This window comes from Carcharhinus amblyrhynchos, chromosome 15 (assembly GCF_965287045.1).
Source record: "Carcharhinus amblyrhynchos chromosome 15, sCarAmb.v2.hapA, whole genome shotgun sequence".
Taxonomy (NCBI): Eukaryota; Metazoa; Chordata; class Chondrichthyes; order Carcharhiniformes; family Carcharhinidae; genus Carcharhinus; species Carcharhinus amblyrhynchos.
The window spans coordinates 10,932,548-10,955,134 of NC_137338.1; the positions used below are offsets into that span (position 1 = coordinate 10,932,548).

The following is a 22,587-nucleotide window of genomic DNA, read 5'->3' on the forward strand; positions in this document are numbered from 1 at the left end:
TGGGTCAAAATTCTGGAATTCCCTCCCTTACAGTATTATGGGTCAACCCACAGCACATGGACTGCAGCGATTCAAGAAGGCAGCTCATCACCGCCTTCTCAAGGGCAACTAGGGATGGGCAATAAACGCTGGCAAGCCAGCGACACCCATGTCCCACGAATGAATAAAAAATATTAACAGCATGTCAGAAGTGGATAGCTAGTGTAGATTTGAGACTGTTTACTTCAAGATCTGTTTGAGACTGTTTACTGAAAAATCCTGTGAAGAGATTGAGAGAGTTTGACAGAGTTGAATTGAAGCGCAATAGTAGAGTCTGATAAATATGTCTTTTTCTTGACAGTGCGTTCAATGAAGTTGTGTTGGATCATCATCTGACTCTTGTCCCCTTTGTCTATCTCAAAAGCAACATGCCTGAGTTAAAAAAGGTTACTGCCAACTGGTCAAAGTTAGTCAGGGTACATTTACTCACCTTTCACTTTCACGTAAAAATAACGAAAGATAAATGAAAAACAATCAGAAAATCTGTCTCAAAATCTCACCATTTCTTTCCGACCTTCGTCTTTTTCCTGGAGCTTTAGATTAGCTGAGACCTGAAAGATAACAAGTGTAAAATTGTAGACATACTTAGACATCAGCATCGGTAAAGGCCAATAAGTACCGTACCAGCAGACCAAAGCTAAACTGCAGAGGGTGCAAACCCAACTCAGTATAAGCAGCTTTCAGACGGGACCTCACTCTATTTGCCATTTGTGTGTTCAGCCACATCAATCTACGCCAGATACCTACACGTCATTGCAAAAGTGGCAGTATAACTGCAGCCTTAGAAGCGATGCATCATAAAAGCAAAAGTATGAAAAGAATGAGGTTCAATAATAATTTGAGATTGTATAGAGCTTTCAAGATAGAAAAGTGGCAGCCTCAGGGAAAATCAGTATTGTAGTAAGTAACTGAGGTAGGCTTTGGGCCTCTTATTTGTATATACAAACAACCTAATACTCACTCCAGGCAGGGGAAACTTGTTTGACCTTACCTAATGCTCCAGTTGGCACACTTGTGGTCAGAAGGATCTAGATAGGCTGGGCGAATGGGCCAGGAAATGGCAAATGGAATTTAATGTTGGCAAGTGTGAGGTGGTCCACTTTGGTAGGAAGAATGGTAGGAAGGACTATTACTTACGTGGCAAAAAACTGCAGCAGGCGACGGTGCAGAGGGACCTCGGGGTCCTTGTGCATGAGTCGCAAAAACCCAGCCTGCAGGTGCAGCAGGTGGTCAGGAAGGCGAATGGGATGCTGGCCTTCATAGCGAGGGGGATTGAATATAAAAGTAGGGAGGTCTTGCTGCAGCTGTATAGGGCATTGGTGAGGCCGCAGCTGGAGTACTGTGTGCAGTTTTGGGCGCCGCACCTGCGCAAGGATATTTTGGCCTTGGAGGGAGTGCAGAGGAGGTTTACTAGGCTGATACCGGAGTTGAGGGGGTTGAGCTATGAGGAGAGGCTGAATAAACTAGGCTTGTACTCGTTAGAGTTTAGAAGAATGAGGGGAGATCTCATTGAGACGTATAAGATGATGAATGGGATGGATAGGATAGAGGTGGAGAGACTCTTCCCGCTCAAAAAAGACAGTAGGACTAGGGGGCACAGCCTCAAGATAAAGGGGGGGCGGTTTAGAACGGAGTTGAGGAGGAACTTCTTCACTCAAAGGGTGGTGAATATCTGGAATTCTCTGCCCGTTGAAGTGGTGGAGGCTGCCTCGCTAAATATTTTTAAGAAGCGGGTTGATGGGTTTTTGATAAGAGAGGGGATTAAGGGTTATGGGGAGAGGGCGGGAAAGTGGAACTGAGCCACGACAGATCAGCCATGATCTTATTGAATGGCGGGGCAGGCTCGAAGGGCCAGATGGCCTACTCCTGCTCCTATTTCTTATGTTCTTATGTTCTTATATACACTCTTGCTGTCATATTTTAGGCCTTAGGAGACCAAACAATGCCTGCAAAATGGGCTGTGTGTGGCCTAAATATAGCCCATGAGAGATGTTGCTCTCTAGTGAGAGAATCCAGAATGTGGAAGCATATTCTTAAATGTGGACACTTTGGAATCAGGAAGAATTTGCTCCTCTAAAGATTATGGATGCTGGAGGACAATTTAAGTCATCAAGACAGATGGGGATGGACTGTGTAGATCCTTGATGAAACCGCACCTGGAGTATTGCATGCAATTTTGGACTCCTTTCCCAAGGAAGGATATACTTGCCAGAGAGATAATGCCAAAAGGTTTCACCAGACTGATCTCTGGGATGGCAGGATTATTCTATGAGAACAGACTGAGGAAACTGGGCCTGTTTTCCCCAGAGTTTAGACGAATGAGAGATGGTCTAATTGAAGCATTCGAGCTTCTTATACAGCTCGATACATTAGATACAGGAAGAATGCTTCCCCTAGCTGGGTGGATCGAGAACCAGAGAGCAGAGTCTCTGAATAAGAGGCAAGCCATTTAGGACTGAATAAGAGGCAAGCCATTTAGGACTGAATAAGAGGCAAGCCATTTAGGACTGAGATGAGAAGGAATTTCTTCAGCTAGAGGGCGGTAAATATCTGCAATTGTTTATAAGGGCTGTGAGAATTCAATCATTTGGGACCGAGATCAATAGATTTCTTGATATTAAATATATATAGAAATTGTAGGAGAGATCAGTCAAGAGTGAATTGAATCTTGGAGGAGGGTCCTGCTCCTATATTCCTCTGTTTGTTCCTATATTGTTTCTATAAAGATATCAAGAGATATAAAACAAAAGAAATGTAAATGGAGTTGAGATTCAGATACAATCAAAATGTAACTGACTATATATCATAGGATCCTTACAGTGCAGAAGGAGGTCATTTGGCCCATCAAGTCTGTACCAACCACAATCCCACCGAGGCCCTATCCCCATAATCCCACATATTTACCCTGCTAGTCCCCCGACACTAAGTCAATTTAGTATGGCCAATCAACCTAACCCACACACCTTTGGACCGTGGGAGGAAGCTGGAGCACTCAGAGGAAACCCACATGGGGAGAACTTGTATATTCTACACAGACTGTCACCCAGGGCCAGAATTGAACCCAGGTCCCTGGTGCTGTGAGGCAGGAGTGCTAACCATTGTGCCACCATAGCACCTTCAACATGACAAAACATCCCAGAGGCTCTTTGGTACATTATCAGACAAAATGTAACACTGAGACATATGATGTATGAGATGTACAAAAGATTGAGAAATGGCGTTCAAGCCTCATTAATGAATTAAAAAAAAACTTTTGGTTGGATTTTACACTGAGGGCAAGCTCCCAACACCCCAGCATAAACCTCGAGGCTGAGCCCATTTCCACACCTGCTTTAATTTTCCAGCCAATGGTCCTTTACTTTGTCAGAACTGCGACTTCTGTCCCGCCTCATAGAGCTGCCAGCCAATCAGAGGCCAGCTGCTTTGGTTAGCACAGCTGCCTCACTGCACCAGGGACCCAGGTTCGATTCCCGACTTGGGTCACTGTGCAGCGCCTGCACCTTCTCCCTGTGTCTGTGTGGGTTTTCTCCGGGTGCTCCGGTTTCCTCCCACAGTCGAAAAGACGTGCTGGTCGGGTGCACTGTCCATGCTAAATTCTCCCTCAGTTACTGGAGCAGGCATCAGAGTGTGGCAACTACAAGATTTTCACAGTAACTTCATTGCAGTGTTAATGTAAGCTGACTTGCGACACTGATAAATAGACTTCAAAAAAACCTTACACCAAGCAGAAGCGGAGGCCACTGAGGGGAGGTCATGGAGGTGACATTCAGTGGACTTAAATAAATCCAAGATTCTGCTGGAGCCTGGCTGAAACTTCCTCATTATTTCCCTCCATTCCTAGTTGTAACCTATTCTCAAATCCATCCATGGGATCACCCAATTTTCACTGCTCCATCACCGGCAACCATGCCAACAGTCGCCAAGGCCATAAGCTCCATAATTCCCCCAGTGAATCCCTTTGCCTCTTTATCACGCTCTCTTTTTCTTTAACAAGATCCTTCAACCTCCCTCCCTTCTTTAACGAAACTTTGGTCATTTGTCCTAATATTTCATATAGAATCATAGAATCCCTGCGGTGTAGAAGGAGGTCATTCGGCCCATCGAGTGTGTACCGACTCCTTTTCAGAGCATCCCACCCAGGCCGTATCTCTGAAACCCCATGTACTTTGCCCGCTAATCCCCCTAATCTACGCATCTTGGGACACTAAGGAGCAATTTAACATGGCTAAGCTGCAGATCTTTAGAGTGTGGGAGGAAACTGGGGCACCCAGAGGAAACCCATGTAGATATGGGGAGAATGTGAAGAAAACTCCACTCAGACACTCATCCAAGGCCAGAATCGAATCCGGGTCCCTGGCGCTGTGAGCCAGCAGCGCTAACCACTGACCCAGTGTCAAATCTGGTCTGACAATGCACCCACCAAGTGACTTGGGATAGTTTATATAGCACCTTTAACACAAGTTATAACAATTATTTCTGTTGTTGTACTGAACCACATCATAGCCATACCATCATTGCCTCCTGAACTGTGAGGTGAGGCAGCAACATGTCGTCCTGCATGATGTAACAGGAGACTTTCCGAAAGGAGCGGAGATCCCGGGGGTGTCCATTGATCAAAAGTTCGCCTTTCATTCCCGTTTCTCTGCAGTAAGCATAAAATCAAGGTAGATCAGTGAAAAGAGTAGCTGAACAACAAGTCACTCCATGTGTTTCCTCACAGGCTCTTTAATCTCAATAAAGTGAGGACAAGTCATTTACAGTTCACTTACATTCCCCTCCCAGGAACAGCAGTGACTAAATGCAGAATAAAACTCCCTCCGTTAAGGCAGCTGAATTCTTAATATCATCACTGAAAAGAATTCCTCCTGTCAACTATTAGGATTGTAAGAAGTCTGACAACACCAGGTTTAAGTCCAACCAATTTATTTGATAGTAAACTCACAAGGGGTTTGACCCTTCGTCAGGTGACACTGGTTGGACTTAAACCTGGTGTTGTCAGACTTCTTACTGTGTTTACCCCAGTCCAACGCTGGCATCTCCACATCATAACTATTAGGATTGTCAACCCTTTAGCATTGCCCTAGTGGCTCCAACCATCAAAGATTAAACTCCTGAACAAAACAGCAAGGGCAGCACGGTGGCACAGTGGTTAGCACTGCTGTCTCATGGTGCCAAGGACCCAGGTTCAAATCCGGCTTCGGGTCACTGTCTGGGTGGAATTTGCACATTCTTCAAGCGTCTGTGTGGGTTTCCTCTGGGTGCTCCGGTTTCCTCCCAAACTCCAAAAATGTTTGGGTTAGGCTGGTTGGCCGTGCAAAAGTGATCTTAATATCAGGATAAATACGTGGAGTTACAAGAATAGGGCCTGGGTGGGGTGTGGTCAGTACAGTTGCAATGGGCTGAATGGCCTCCTTCTGTACTGCAGGGGTTCTATAAAAACCAGTAAAAAGGAGCACTTTTGGTTATCAGCTGCCAAGATATAGGAAATGGAAGGAAGGCTATTTGACTGATAGCCAAGTCCCATCCAATTAGGGTAACAAAGTGTCTATTCACTCCCAGTTGGTCACAGCACATGAGGGGATTGACATGCTGTGTGATGAAACATGACATGCCAAAGAAACGTGTGTTGGGGCAGGGAGGTTGATGAAGGGAGGACACATGATAAAACCTCCTGGGATATATCCAATTAGAGTTGACAACTCTTCTGCCTACCCCAACTTAACTTCTACATTTCCTCCATCAGTCATGTTGTACCCTCTCTGAAACTGGTAATCAGTACCAATTCTATGTTCGTGTCCATGAGGAGCTGGGCAAGTGTCACCCAGCCCGATTCCAAGTTAAGACATTTCCAGGGGCAGGAGATCTTCATCACAAGAGGCGAAAGGGCAGTGGAAGAGTTCAATGCATTATCCAACACCTCAACGCAACACATCTACTAACCAGTAGGACACCACCATCTCATGTCCAATGTAGTTTGTAAGTCACATATCCTTAAATGTTTTACTAATCTTCTCATAAATAAAGGAGTATTTTGCTTTGGCCCTATTGAAGGGCAAATTGAACCAGAATAGGCCAGTGTAAACAAAATTCAGGCAAGTGAGCTTTCACTTAGACTCTGTACACTTTTTACACTGATAGCATCTTTAGTGCATTTTCGACCTGCGCAATAACGTAGTGACATTACTTTGGCCATCACCAAGACTTTGTTGATTTTCTCCCTCCTTTGAAAGCTCTGCTTATCTTCCGCTATACAAGTGCTGGCAGTCCTCATGGATCTGCTGCTCAATGGTAATTCCTGACATGTTAGCCCAGAGAGTGAGGGCTGGCTAGTTATTCCTAAAGCATCGCTGTCTACACATAAAAACACCCATTTTCCAACAGGATAATTGAACAATTATCAGGATACCGGTGTTGAGTGTGCTAGTTGTAATGTGGAGATGGTTGCTGGGTTTCTCATCAGATGGTCTACTTTCCTCTTACCTGTAACCTGCCAGAATATTCATGAGCGTTGACTTCCCAGCTCCAGAAGGACCCAAGATAGCAATGAGCTCTCCGCTGCTAAATTTGCCTGAGATGCCCTTCAGTAGAGTCTTGCAGCCTATTAAGGCAAAGATATTTGAAACACAATTGTTAGTATACTGAGATACATTGCCAAGATATTTAGATTTATTGCAAAAAGTCTAGAGTATAAAAGTAGAGAAGTGTTGTTACAATTATATAAAGCACTGGTGAGACCGCACTTGGGAGTACTGTGTTCAATTTTGGTCACCTTCTTTAAGGAATGAAGTGGGGGCACTGGAGGAGATTCAGAAGAGGTTCGCTAGATTGATTCCAGGTTTGAAGGGGCTGTCGTATGAAGAGCAGTTTAGTAGTTTGAGCTTGTATTCGCTGGAGTACAGAAGAATAAGGGAGGATTTGATTGCGGTATTTAAAATATTCAATGGGATTGATTAATTAAATGTTAACCAAATGTTCCCTCTTCTAGAACAATCTAGAACAAGAGGTCGTAGCTGTAGAGTAAGGGGAGGGGTGCAAGACAGAGATAAGGAACAGCTATTTCTCACAGAGAGTTGTGAATCTATAGAACTCACTGACCCAGAGTGCAGTGGATGCAGAATCAATCAACTGATTCAAGAAAGAGATAGATAAATATTTCATCAAAAGCAAGATAAAGGGATGGAGATCAGCCATGGTCATATATTGGTGGAGTGGGCTCGAATTGCCTACTTTTGCTCCTAATTCCTATGTTCCTACATTAGAAATGTTGGTTAATTTGCTCATTATCAGGATGACAGAGGTCAGTATTGGAGAATTACATGCATTTCTATGATTGACACAGGATTTTGCCCTTGGGGTTGGGACACCAACGTCAGGGTTAAATGAGAGTTTCGCCTCCCTCCTCTCGCCCATCAGTCTACAACTGAGCAGCTGCTTCCAGGCAGATGGCCTAGACCCCAAGTCTCAGAGACCTGAGAGCTGACTGGAAAATTCCAATGGGCTTCAACTGGGCCTTGAGACATCCTTAAGTGGCTGCCCACCCTTTGCAAGGTAGATATCCCTACAAACTCCAATCCTGCCTCAGAGTAAATGTCCGAGATGTTACTGAATTGAACCTGCAAACTGGTACGTCGGCAGGTGGCGCCTAGCTGTGCAGCTACCCGCACCCACGCTCACCTCACATGGGGTTGTAAATCCTGCCTCCAGTGTCTGTCTTAAGCATTTCCAAGTCAGGTAGAACAGAGATCAACCACAAAGTGCAGAGATGTGCGAGTTAGATGCATTGGCCAAGCTAAATTGTCCTTTACTGTCCTGGGATTTGTTGCTTAGAGGGATTAGTGGGGTAAATATGTGGGGTTACAGAGATAGGTTTGGGGGATTGTTGTTGTCAGTGCAGACTCAATGGGCTGAATGACCTCCTTCTGCACTGTAGGGATTCTACAAAGTACAAAGATCCTCAAAGGGCAGGTTCAAACAGACCAGGTGGTCTCTGTTGAACCTGCTCTGCCCTCATGATGCCTGGCACAACTTGTTTAGTCTCTTCTCGAAACTACTCCCTGCAGTACTGTCTCCTGGGACAGACAAAAATACAGGCAAACAGCCATGATATTTATGGCGGAAAATATTTGGAAAATATTCTCCAAATCCCACCTCCAAAGAGCAAAGCTCCCCCTCCCCCTACACCAATAGAGGACACGAATATGCTGTGTGTCGCAAATCATAAAATTATCCTAATACTACAGATGATGGAAATCTGAAATTAAAAATTTTTAAAAACTGCTGGCAAACACCCAGCAAATCAGGCAACACATTGCCAGTTCTGATTAGGGCTGAGTTGAGGAGGAACTTCTTCACCCAAAGGGTTGTGAATCTGTGGAATTCCTGTCCAGTGAAGCAGTTGAGGCTACCTCATTGAATGTTTTTAAGGCTAGATAGATTTTTGAACAGTAAAGGAATTAAGGGTTATGGTGAGCGGGGGGTAAGTGGAGCTGAGTCCACAAAAAGATCAACCATGATCTTATTGAATGGCGGAACAGGCTCGTGAGGCCAGATGGCCCACTCCTGCTCCTAGTTCTTATTGCAAAATAATCAGACAGCCAGAGATAGGAACAGGAAGAGAATTGGATGGATGGGGTTATTTATTGAGAATATTAGAGTATAAGGTATATTTTGTAACTTGTGGAAACCTGACAAATCTGTATATATCTGTATAAGGATATAATTGAGGTGAAGGAGTTGTGCATTAAATGTTAAGGTATTCTTGATTAATAAGTGTTTTATTCATTTGTTAAACATTCATGGGCAGTGCTATGACTCATGTTCATCCAAGTCACTAAACAAACAATAAAAGTTAGGATCTAACAAGCCAGATTCCATCCCAGGGCCTGACCTGTCCAGTAGTAACAACAGCTGGGATTGTAACCCCATATTTAAAGGACTCCACTGTTGTTATTTATTAATGTCATAAGTAGGCTTGCCTTAACATTGCAATGAAGTTACTGTGAAAATTCCGCAGTCGCCACGCTCCGGCATCTGTTTGGGTTACACTGAGGGAGAATTTAGCATGGCCAATGCACCTAACCAGCGTGTCTTTCGGACTGTGGGAGCGAATTGGAGCACCCGGAGGAAACCCATGTAGACACGGGGGGAACGTGTAAACTCCCCCAAGCCGGGAATCGGATCTGGCTTCTCTGGCGCTGTGAGCTAGCAGTGCTAACCACTGTGCCACCAATGCTGCCCTAAGGACTTGCTGTTCTTGCTGTGTGCTGAGAATGATGAATTCAAATTAAAAAACCACAAGAGGTTGGTGTGTAAATCTCCAGGTTGGCTTTAATTTTTTGCCTATTCGGTTCCTACTGGGAATGCTAAGCTGAAATTGCCCTGGAAGTGCACCAACCATTCAAACAACAAGTCATCCGGTCCACCACCCACCCAATCCCCTAAAAACTGGGATCAGATGTTTGATGAGAAGAGTTTTGGCAACAATCCTGTATTTGTAGGCATCTGCAATGGCCTAATTGATAGTCCTCTTGTCTTTAAATCAAGAAAGCTGTAGGTTTAAATCTAGAAATAATCAAAGTTGCTACACCAGTGTGGTACTAAAGGAGTGCTGTACTGTTTGAGGTGCTGTCTTTTAAAAGAGATATTAAGTCAATGCCATGCTTGCCCTATCAGATGGACATAACAGATCTCATGAAACTACCGGGGGGTAGGGGAGGTCTCTCTATTATCCTGGCAAATATTTATCCCTCAACTAACACCAATAAACAGACCATCTAGTTACACTGCAGCTTGTGGGATCTTGCTATGTGCAACTTGACTGCCACATAGAATATTTACAGTGCAGAAGCAGCGATTCAGCCCAACGAGCCTGCACCGGCCACAATCCCACCCAGGCTGTCTCCCCAGACCCCATGCATTTGCCCTGCCAGTCCCCGAGTATCAGTATTCAGCAATAATTTCTCCCCATTGCCAGAATACCACTGCGTCTCTTGAGGTGCTTCTTCACAGCTTTCCTTTAGCCATGAGAAGACAAAAATAAGAAGCTCAAGTTCTCCAAGGACAAAGTAAATTGAAGATCATTAGGTGCTACAGGAAGAATATGGGGGATATGATGGAGCTACGGACACAATTTTGGCAGTCTTGTGGGAATGATGAGAAACAAAGTCAGGAAATTCCTCGATAGATTACACTGAAAAAAAAATCCAATTAAACCTCAACATCCTTTAATCTCTCGGCTGCAATCAGGCAGCCACAGGTTTACTACAGTTCAGTGACCTGGTTGTCTCCAGCGCAGCCTGTGTGTTAACCTGTTCACGCTGCATAGCATAAAGAGATGACTCACTAACTCATATGATTTACTCTGCAAGTTTTCGTAGAATCATAGACTCCTGCAATGCAGAAAGAGGCCTTTCGGCCCATCGAGTCTGCACCCTGACCACAATCCCACCCAGGGCCTACCCTCATAACTCTAGCTCACCCCCCAGACACTAAGGGGCAATTTAGCCTGGCCAATCCACCTAACCCGCACATCTTTGGACTGGATCATTCAAGAAAGTCCCCAAATTGATCCTTGCCTTGTGTAGGCTGGCTGATCGCACTTCAGGGCAGCGGTGAGGGTGCAGTAAACAATAACTGCAGCTTTCCTCAGATAGGGAAGAGAAAATAGTCTGGAGACTCCCCACCCCCCTCAGGCGAGAAGGGTAAAGGTGCAGATTTTAGCTGAAGGAAGATTAGCTCTGTTGTGATACCCCCACTTAGCCAAAAAGCCAACCAATCACAGTCAAGATTCACAACTACTTGGAGAAGACCAGCACCCGCAAGGAATCAACTCCTCCAGGAGATAACGAGTAGAAAAGAACTGAAGAAAATGGATGAAGAAAATGGACTTTGAATTTCAATTGATATCATTGGCTACTTCTGGAGGAACCCTCGTTGTAAACCCTAAGACCATAAGATTTAGGAACAGAATTAGGCCATTTGGCCCATCAAGTCTGCTCTGCCATCCAATCTTGGCTGATAGTTTCTCAATCCTATTCTTCTGCCTTTTCCCCATAACCTTTTATCCCCTTACCAATCAAGGATCTATCTATTTTTGCCTTAAATACACACAAATATTCCATGCTTTAATCATTTCTTCATGCTCCTGCACACATCCAGTAGAAAGTCAAGGGAAATAGGGACAGGCAACAAAATGTTTATTATTATTTTATTTATTAGTCGCAAGTAAGGCTTATATTAACACTGCAGTGAAGTTATTATGAAATTTCCCAATTTCATGAGTTGCCACAACTCATGAGAATAAATGAACTACTTTTCCATTTTATTGCAATCAATTGCTCATTCATTCCAAATATGCCTTTGTTTTCGTCAACTCATGCCATCCAGTATGTAACCAAAGACACACCAGTTTGCTACTGCAAAAATACCATCTGTGTTATGTAGAGTGGAGTTTTCGCAACTGAATATGTGACACACATATACACACACACGGACTTTGTCACTGTATCCATACAGGCAATCTCCTGTCATGTCAAGGTAGTACAGTGGTTAGCACCGCAGCCTCACAGCTCCAAGGACCTGGGTTCGATTCCCGGCTCGGGTAACTGTCAATGTGTAGTTTGCACATTCTCCCCATGTCTGCCTGGGTTTCCTCCGGGTGCTCCGGTTTCCTCCCACACTCCAAAGATGTGCAGATTTAGTGGTTCGGCCATGCGCCATTGCCCCCCTCAATGTCTCAAGACGTGTAGGTTGAGGGGGTGATTAGTCACGGTTATGGAAATAGGGCAGGATTGGTCCTGGGTGAGATGCTGTTTCGGAGAATCAATGCAGACTCGATTATATTTGTGTAAGGACCTTTGTTTTTTAGCCCAACATCTGCAGAAGGCTTTATTTGACTGCCTAAGAACTGGTTTCCTTCCAGTGCCTTGACTGAGTGACCTTTTTTCAATGGAGAGCCCTCTCCTGCCCTATTGAACCTTGGGGCGCTGGGGTGGGGCACCTCGCAACCCAACTTCGGGCTGTTTGCAACCCAAGTCTGCACACACATCCTTTCCCAACAGAAGCTGCTCAGTACTGATTAGGAGCAGGAATTTTAGCTTGATGTTATACTCTGGTTCCGCAGGTGTTGTGGCCAATATTGTAACACCACAGTTCTGAATAGCCAACTCAGCACACGCCAAAGATCAAAAAGTCTGTGAACGAAGCCCAGACCACCTCGCAAACCAGCCTCCCATCCATTGACATTGTCTACACTTCCCGCTGCCTCGGCAAAGCAGCCAGCATAATTAAGGACCCCATGCACCTCGAACATTCTCTGTTCCACCTTTTTCGGTCAGGAAAAAGATACAAAACTCTGAGATCACGTACCAACCCACTCAAGAACAGCTTCTTCCCTGCTGCCATCAGACTTTTGAATGGACCTACCTTGCACTAAGTTGATCTTTCTTCATCCTAGCTACGACTGTAACACTACATTCTGCACTCTCTCCTTTCCTTCTCTATGAATGGTATGTTTTGTCTGCATAGCGCGCAAGGAACAACACTTTTCACTGTATACTAATACAGGTGACAATAAAAAATCAAAACAATTTTTTTAATTTATTAGTCACAGTAAGGCTTACATTAACACCTCAGTGAAGTTGCTGTGAAATTCCCCTAGTTGCCACAGTTCAGCGCCTGTTTGGGTTAATGCACCTAACCAGCACGTCTTTCAGAATGTGGGAGGAAACCGGAGAACCCGGAGGAAACCCATGCAGACAAGGGGAGAACGCGAAAGCTCCAGGCAAGCAGTGACCCAATCCGGGAATCGAACCCAGGTCCCTGGCTCTGTGAGGCAGCAGTGCTAACCACTGTGCCACCGTGCCGCCAAATGAAAACCTTGGGACCATTCGGTTTATCTCGGTGAAGTAGCATTTACCAAGGACGAGCATATCTCTTTAAGGGGGCCGCAGTGTGGTAAACGTGTGTCACTGGGTTTGTCACAGTGATGCAGTGGATTTTTTGAGACCTGTGATCTGCCTGGTTGTTTACTGTAAACAATCAATGTTTTGTGAACACAGGTCAGGGTAAATGACCTTTTCCTTTCCTTGTCTCAGCTGCTTTGAGCCAGTCTCAATGCCTTCAATGTTAATTCTGTGACCCCACATTAGGCATGCTTTTAAGCCTATTGTATTGTGGTCCATGCTCAGTCTGAATAGGTTCTGCTGATTTAATTAATCAGATTTCACACACTGCCTGGCAACTTGGCAGACCCTGACGCGGCTTAAAGCCATGGTGGAACAGATGGCAATTAAACCTATATTTGTGGTGGCTTAACTGGGCTGATACATATGTTATCCTTCCACAGGACAATGTTACACTTGAGGGATGAGGTATGCACTATTTGAGTAACCAACCCATGCAGAATAACGAGTTTATTGTAGAGGAGGCATGGTATGACATTTTGTGCTCATTACATTGAACAGGGCAGCATGGTGGCACAGTGGTTCGCACTCCTGCCTCACTGTTCCACGGGTGTGGGTTCAATTCCGGCCTTGGGTGACTGTGCAGAATTTGCACATTCTCGCCTTGTCTGTGTGGGTTTCCTCCGGGTGCTCAGGTTTCCTCCCAAAGATGTGCAGGTTAGATGGATTGGCCATGCTAAATTGTTCCTTGGTCTCCCAAGGTGTCTAGGTTAGATGGATTAGCCATGGCCAATGTGTGAGACTCCGGGGATAGGGTGGGGGAAAGGGTCTGGGTAAGGTGCTCTGTCAGGAAGAGATAGTGCAGGCTCGATGGGCAGAATGGGCTCCTTCTGCACTGCAGGGATTCCATGGTAATATGCCCTGACTCCACTTGCAAGAAGTCTAAAAACACTAGGTTTAAGTCCAACCAATTTATTTGAACCAATTTATTTGAATAATAACCAATTAGATAAATTGGTTGGACTTAAACCTGGTGTTGTGAGACTTCTTACTGTGTTTACCCCAGTCCAACGCCGGTATCTCCACATCCGGACTCCGCTTGTCAGGGGATGCTTAAAGGCCCACTCAACAGTCCTCCCCACTTGATAATGGCTGCAAAGGACACCTGTACAGTTTATTACAGGCCTTGTTTGCATTTGAATGAGGTGGGGAGGAGGATCACCAGAACAAAGCTGGAGCTTCTGAGCAAGGTGCACGACACTTGTCCCCACACCCCATCAATCTCCCTCACCATCTCGACAGGTGACTTCTCCCTGCAGCTAATCCGTCAAAAGGCTGTGGTGAGAGGTCGCTGATTCGGAATGTTAAGTCACTGCCTTCACTGCTACGCCAGCTGGGTATCTCCAGTAATAAAAGCAGACCCCTGCACGCCCCTCCCCACCCCACCCCCACCCTCCCACTCCCTCCCTCGCCCAATGGCATTAACAGCACTTTAGGTTTACAATTGGTTACACAAAGGATTGTGAACGAAACCCAGTCCATCGCGCAAACCAGCCTCCCATCCATTGACTCCATCTACACTTCCTACTGCCTTGGCAAAACAGCCAGCATAACCAAGGACCTCATGCATCCCGCACATTCTCTCTTCTACTTTCTTCCGTTGGGAAAAAGACGCAAAAGTTCAAGTACCAACCGACTCAACAACAGCTTCTTCCCTGCTGCTGTCTGATCTATTGAAGGACCTATGTTAATTAACCTGGTCTTTCTCTGCACCCTAGCTGTGACTGCAACACTATATTCAGCACCCTCTCCTTTCCTCCTCCCCTATGAACTCTATAAATGGTATGTTTTGCCTGTGTAGGGCACAAGAAACAATACTTTTCACTGTATGCTAATGCATAAGACAATAATACATCAATTCAAATCAAAAAGATTAATGAGTTTCTCTTTAAATATGCAGATCAGGGTGCAATTATGTCATTTTCTTTCTCCATCTCCCTGGCCCCACAAGACCCTCTATCTTTGACCGGTTCAGGGATGTCATTGAGACTTTGGCAACTGAAAACAATGGGAAGAATATTGTGAGTTAATTCAGCCCAGAGAAGCAGAAGGACCTCCAAGGAGAGTTTAGGTACAACTATATCCAACGCCACACATCCAAACTCCCGAAACACCTTTTCATCATGTGAGAGCCTCCCAGACAACCCCCTCCTCTCTACACCACCTACCTTCTTGGAAGTGAATTATTGCTTGATGTTGCTGTGCATTAACCTGTGTCCCAAATCTCCACTCCAATCCACTGGTCTGCTGCCTCTGGAAAGCCAAGCAGGTAAAGAAAACAGCTCGGGCTCACCTGCTGAGTCATAAAGTTATAGAGCTTTATAGCATAGAAAGAGGACCTTTGGCCCATCCTCTGTGCGCCAGCCACCAAGCACCTATCTATTCATGTCCCATTTTCCAGCACTTGGTCCATTGCCTTGTAGGCTGCCATGGTGGCACATAGTTAGCAATGCTGCCTCACAACGCAAGGGACCCGTGTTCGATTCCCGGCTTGGGTCATTGTCTGTGTGCAGCTGGCACGTTCCTCCCATATCTGTGCAGGTTTCCTCCAGGCGCTCCGGTTTCCTCCCACAATCCAAAGATGTGTGGGTTAGGTGGATTGGCTGTGCTAAATTGCCTCTTATTATTAGGGGGACTAGCTAGAGTAAGTGTATAAGGTTATGGGGATAGGGTCTGGGTGGGATTGAGGTTGGTGCAGGCTTGATGGGCCAAATGGCCTCCTTCTGCACTGCCAGGATTCTATGATTCTATGCTATGGTGTTTCAAGAGTTTATCTGAATGCTTCTCAAATGCAGTGAGTTCCAGATTCCCACCACTGGGTGAAAAAGGTTTTCCCAAATGCCCTTTAAATCTCCTGCTCCCTACATTAATATATGCTCACAGGTTATTAACCCCTCTAGTAAGGGCAAAAGTTTCTTCCTCTCTATGTCCTTCATAATTCTGGTCATTTCATCAAGTCTCCCTTGAGTCTTCTCTGCTTGAAAGAAAATAGCCCCAGCCTCGCTGGCCTCTCTCCATAGCTGAAACACTCCAGCCCAGGCAACATCCTGGTGAATCTCCCCTGCACCCTTTCTAGTGCAATCACATCCTTCCTATAGTGCGGTGTCCGCAAAGTCTGGCGCTCGCTCTGCCTCCTCCCCCTCCACACCACCCACCACCCCCCCCCACCCCCAGCCCCTCAACACATCCCCCACCTCATCTGAATCCCACTCCCAGCTAATGTTTCCAAGATTGAGGATTTAAAACAAGAACATGGAGATACAAGATTAAATGTAATTGATTTAGCGAAAAGGTTAAAAGGTTGTGGAGTGCAAGAGCAGAGGCAGTGGTTGAAGCAGAGACCAGGCCAACATTTAATAACAGTAAACATAAGTGGTTGAAGTGATGGGTAATAAAGGGATATGGCAATCAGAAGGGCCCATGGGATGAGGCCTTGTTATATGGAGGATAAACACCATCATCCACTGGTTGAGTCTAAAAACCCTTTCTCCATCTTGTAATTCTATGAGTGTTGAACTAATCTCTTTCGACCAGACCAATTAATTTGGGATAATTCATAATCGTCTCATCCTTTGTACTGTCAAGTTCAAATCTTCCACAATCCAGTACCATATATAAAAACACCAGCGCACATAAAATATGCACACTGGCTGATAACAAGAGCGGGATGACAAGGGGCTTGAGACTATTCCCACCGGAGAGCAGTGGGTCATGAGGATTTAATAGAGGTTTTGAAAGCTGTGAAGAGGTTTTGACGAAGAGATTAAGCGATGATGATTTCTTCCTGTTGGGCAGGAGCTAATGGACTGACGGAATAGGCACACGAGGATGGCTCCTGTCCCAAGGTGGTCACTCATAGAGAGCTCGTTTGTCCGTCAGGTGTCATGTCATCTGTCAGCTGAATGTAATTTATTACACGTTGTGGCGACAATGGTCCCAATGGCAAGACAAAAGCATTGAAGGATAATAAATGAGCTGCAGTCTCAGGAGCCCAAGTCGAAGATAATGTGAGGGCAGATGGTTGGCAGGATTGTACACAGACACCCCAATCACACACTCAGGGATAGCATCCCATTTTACAAAGCCCTCTCACTTCCACTGCTCTGATTTTAATCATTTGATGGCGTAGTGGTATTATTGCTAGACTATTAATCCAGAACCTTAGCGAATGTTCTGGGTACCCAGGTTCGAATCCCGCCACGGCAGATGGTGGAATTTGAATTCAATTTTTTTAAAAAATCTGGAATTAAGAATCTACTGATGACCACAAAACCATTGTCGATTGTGGGGAAAACCCATCTAGCTCATTAATGTCCTTTAGGGAAGGAAATCTGCCGTCCTTACCTAGTCTGGCCTACATGTGACTCCAGAGCCACAGCAAGGTGGTTGACTCTCAACTGCCCCCTGAAATGGCCGAGCAAGCCACTCAGATCAAGGGCAACTAGGGATGGGCAATAAATACTAACCCAGCCAGTGAGGCCCATGTCCCACAAATGAATCAATAAGAAAGATTACAGTTAGCACAGTTAAAATAAAGGTTTTTTCATTACATAGGAGCACATACCAACCCAATGTGGATCTCACTCCACTCTCTGTAGCACAATGTATTGAGTGGGGAACCTCCAGCATTGTCAAACCGTACAGAAGACAAATTTGAGGAAGGAGTGCCAGGCATTCTAACTTGATTCTAAACTTCCTGGAGCAGGATTCCCATGCCGACATTGAGGGAATGGAAGTTGGCAGGTGAGGAATGTTCCGAACTCAACCGGCAAGCCTGTTCCCCATAACAGTCCAAGCTCTTGGGCCATTTTCCCAGATGTTATGTCGGGCATGGTACAGCTACCCATCTCCGAGTGGCAGGTAGCTTGTTAACTCAATCAAGAGGCCAGGCTAAGCCATTGATCTGAGGCTGGAAAATTCCAGTCAGACTTGAGCGCCATCTTCTCCGCAGCCCCACCCTTTCCCCCGCCCTTGCCATGGCATGGTGGGCTTCGCAGATGCCTGGAGCTGGCACCCCAGTGGCAGAATCGCTTTCGTATGTGCCCTCAGCCCCTGGCAACCATCATTTCTACCCGGCCATTGCTGTGCACGGAGGGACGGAGAGGAGGAAAACACTCTCAAGAAGAGCAATACAGCTACACAGCCTGTGGTTCCCTGCAACGCACCTTCAGCTAAGTGGAATCACCCTCAGGTCTAAGTATTGTGTGACAGTGCCCAGCCTAACTGACTCACGGCTAGTAGGAGGAGCACTGTATTGAAACAAAAAGATTGGAACATAGAACATAGAAAACTATAGCACAAACAGGCCCTTTGGCCCACAAGTAGCGCCGATCATATCCCTACCTACCAGGCCTGTCTATAACCCTCAATCCCATTAAATCCCATGTATTCATCCGGAAGTCTCTTAAAAGACCCCAGTGAGTTTGCCTCCACTACCACCGATGGCAGCCGATTCCAGTCACTCACCACCCTGTGAGTGAAAAACTTACCCCTGACATCTCCTCTGTACCTGCTCCCCAGCACCTTAAACCTGTGTCCTCTCGTAACGACCATTTCAGCCCTGGGAAAGAGCCTCTGAGAATCCAACCTATCTATACCTCTCAACATCTTATACACCTCTATCAAGTCACCTCTCATCCTTTGTCTCTCCAGGGAGAAAAGACCTAGCTCCCTCAACCTATCCTCATAAAGCATGCCGCACAATCCAGGCAACATCCTTGTAAATCTCCTCTGCACCCTCTCAATAGCTTCCACATCCTTCCTGTAGTGAGGCGACCAGAACTGCGCACAGTACTCCAAGTGGGGTCTGACAAGGGTCTAATAAAGTTGTAGCATTATCTCCTGATAATGTAGATAAAGTGCATAAATCTACCCCATTCATCATCACCTAATGCTCCTATACCTATTTCTTTCCCCATGTTTTAAATTTATTCTCACTGAGGACGTTAATTATCTCTATTTTTCCCAGTTTTGTCCAAGGCTTAAAGTTAAAGTTTATTTATTAGTCACAAGTAGGCTTACATTAACACTGCAATACCACCACACCACTGCCAACGATATTCTTCAGGTTTTTTGTGTATTTTTAAGATTTTGTAGTTTTATTTCAGGCTTCCAGTGTTGTTATCCACAGTGTAAAATAAGTTTAATCTGACGTCAGCATTAGCAAACTAAGGGTTTGGTATTTTTTTAAATCAGGAAACTGAGATCTTGTCTGCTGTTTTTGAAAGTCAATAATTTGAAGGTTACAGACAAAGGGGAGTACTTTCCCTCTGTCTAAAATTAAAGGAAGATTGTTTCATTAATCTGTTATTATAGTTAAGAGGTAGAGCAGTATGAGATCTTCTTCCCCCATTCCCTGTACATGAAAACTTGCCTGAGTTTCAAAACCAAGAATCCCGTGGCCCCCACCCCCCTGAAATCTAACAGTTACAAAGGGACAAGACATATGATTCTGTGACATCTGCCATATATTGGCACAACGGTTAGCACTGAATTGGGTTCAATTCCCGGCTTGGGTCACTGTCTGTGCGGAGTCTGCAGATTCTCCCCGTGTCTGTGTGGGTTTCCTCCAGGTGTTCTAGCTTCCTCTCACAGTCCAAAAGATGGGCCGGTTAGGTGCATTGGCCATGTTAAATTCTTCCTCAGTGTATCCTAACAAATGCTGGAGTGTGGCGACTAGAGGATTTTCACAATAACTTCACTGCAGTGTTAATGTAAGTTTACTTGTGACACTGATTAATGAAACTACAAAAAAAACCTGTGAATTTCGATATCTGTTATGTCTGGCCGTGCTCCCTGTCTGGGTACAGAGCATTAAAAAAAATGCAAAGGTAGAGAAGCAGGAATAAGAACATTAGAACATAAGAAATAGGAGCAGGAGTAGGCCATCTAACCCTTCGAGCCTGCCCCGCCATTCAATAAGATCATGGCTGATCTGAAGTGGCTCAGTTCCACTTTCCCGCCTTCTCCCCATAACCCTTAATCCCCTTGCCTACCAAAAACCTATCTACCCGCGTCTTAAATACATTTAGCGAGGCAGCCTCCACCACTTCAACAGGCAGAGAATTCCAGAGATTCACCACCCTTTGAGTGAAGAAGTTCCTCCTCAACTCCGTTCTAAACTGCCCCCCCCTTATCTTGAGGCTGTGCCCTCTAGTCCTACTGTCCTTTCTGAGTGGGAAGAGCCTCTCCACCTCTATCCTATCCATCCCATTCATCATCTTGTACGTCTCAATGAGATCTCCCCTCATCCTTCTAAACTCTAACGAGTACAAGCCTAGTTTATTCAGCCTCTCCTCATAGCTCAACCCCCATAGCTCAACCCCAAATGTCTAACTCAATAGACATTTCAGCCCCTACAATCTGTTCATCAATCAATGGGGTGGTATGGTAGCACAGGGGTTAGCAGCGCTGCTTCACAGTGCCTGGGACCCAGGTTCGATTCCTGGCTTGGATCACTGTCTGTGCGGAGTTTGCACATTCTCCCCGTGTCTGTGCGGGTTTCCGTCAGGTGCTCCGGTTTCCTCCCACATTCTGAGAGACATGCTGGTTAGGTGCATTGACCCGAACAGGCTTCAGACTGTGGCAACGAGGGGAATCTCACAGTAACTTCATTGCAGTGTTAATGTCAGCTTATTTGTGACTAATAAGTAAATTTTAACTTTATTGGGCCGTAACTAATGAGATCTCATTGCCGTTGACCTGTCTTTCTTCCTTATCTCTAAAATTTAAAAAATTCTCACCTTGTTTTCTATCCCTCCATCCGTGGTCTCATCCCATCTATAATTCTGTTGTCTTTTTAGCCCTACAAACCTTTGACGTTACGGTGATCCTCCCATCCTGACCTCTTGCACATATCCGATTTTAAGAACCCCACCATTGGCAGCTGTGTACCTTCAGCTGCCTGCACCACACCCTCCCTAAAGCTCTCCACCTCTTACACACGTTAAAACAGAAAATACTAGGAAAACCCAGCAGGCTGGGCATCATCTGTGGAGAGAGAAAATAGTCCGTATGACTCATCATCAGAACTCTCCATCTCTCAACCTCGCTTTCCTCCTTAAAGGATTGATTCGGTATTTCTAAAATCCACCTTTTTAGCCAAGTTTTTAGCCGCCCACTTGACTATTACCCAAACATGTGCAGGTTAGATCAATTGGCTCTGCCACATTGCCCCTTAGAGGCCAAAATATGTAGGTTAGTTGAATTGGTCATGGTCAACGCATGGGCTTATGGGGTTAGGGTGGGGGATGGGGCCTAGATAGGGTGCTTGTTCAGGCGGTCAGTCAGATTCAATGGGCCAAATGGCCTCTTCAACACTGTAAGGATTCTATGATTTGATTACCTTTGGCATGTCAGCTATGACTCGCACCAACTTTTACAGATCCACCATAGGAAGCATTCTTTCTGGTTGTATCACAGCTTGGTATGGCTCCTGCTCTGCCCAAGACTGCAAGAAACTACAAAAGCTCATGAATGTAGCCCAATCCATCACACGACCCAGCCTCCCATCCATTGACTCTATCTACACTTTCCACTGCCTTGGAAAAGCAGCCAGCATAATTAAGGACCCCCACGCACCCCAGACATTCTCTCTTCCACCTTCTTCTTCTAGAAAAAGATACAAAAGTCTGAGGCCACATACCGACCGACTCAAGAGCAGCTTCTTCCCTGCTGCCATCAGACTTTTAAATGGACTTATCCTTCATTAAGTTGATCTTTCTCTACACCCTAGCTATGAGTGTAACACTACATTCTGCACTCTTTCATCTCCTTCTATATGAACGGTGTATTTTGTTTGTATGGTGAGCAAGAAACAATACTTTTCACTGTATGTTAGCACATGTGCCATTGATAAATCAAATCAAATCAAATAAAATCAAAAAATCTCCTGGCTTGATGTCAAATTTTGTTTGACAATCTTCATTTTGTGTGAAAACAATTTTTCGTGCAAAGAAGTGTTTCCTGATCTAATTTGAGGATTAATCTAGCACGAGGGGGCATGGCTTTAAATTAAGGGGGGGTAGTTACAGGACGGATGTCAGGGGTAGGTTCTTTACCCAGAGGGTGGTGAGGGATTGGAATGCCCTGCCTGCTGCAGTTGTAAATGCGCCTAGTTTGGGGGCGTTTAAGAGATCCGTGGATAGGTTTATGGACGAGAAGGGATTGGTTTAGGTTAGTGGGTCATTGTTTTGTAACTGGTCGGCGCAACATTGTGGGCCGAAGGGCCTGTTCTGCGCTGTAATGTTCTATGTTCTATGTTCTATGATTATACTCCTTCTGCACTTCAGCTGGTCCACATGCAAATGTGGAAATAATAAGGCAAGCAATGATGGACTTGACTACGATGCTGCTGCAGTTCAATAGCCAAATGGCAATAGGAGTGGCCTTATAGGCGAGGCACTATGATCTGCTGGACAGAGTGTGCGCGATTGTGTCAAATTTTGCTCATTGGCACTTACATGATGTGATTTTAGGGTGTTTTTATCACATTGAAGGTGTCACACATTGTGCAAACACATTCCTCTGTGTGTGTGTGTGTGTGTGTGTGATTTTCCTTTCCCTTCAAGCTCTCTGCCTGAAGGCA

At 45.3% G+C, this 22,587-nt stretch overlaps 1 protein-coding gene across 1 annotated transcript in view; it reads right to left on the reverse strand.

Annotated features, from left to right (window-relative positions):
- The window catches only part of LOC145353060 (ATP-binding cassette sub-family G member 1), a 63,937-nt gene that overhangs the window by 30,987 nt on the left and 10,363 nt on the right, over positions 1-22,587 (reverse strand). Inside the window, exons 3-5 of the mRNA XM_080203400.1 lie at positions 6,520-6,637; positions 4,549-4,681; positions 540-590 (exon numbers count right to left, since the gene is read on the reverse strand). Of these exons, the coding sequence (XP_080059526.1) occupies positions 540-590; positions 4,549-4,681; positions 6,520-6,637 (302 nt within the window). The remainder of the gene's footprint in view (positions 1-539; positions 591-4,548; positions 4,682-6,519; positions 6,638-22,587) is intronic.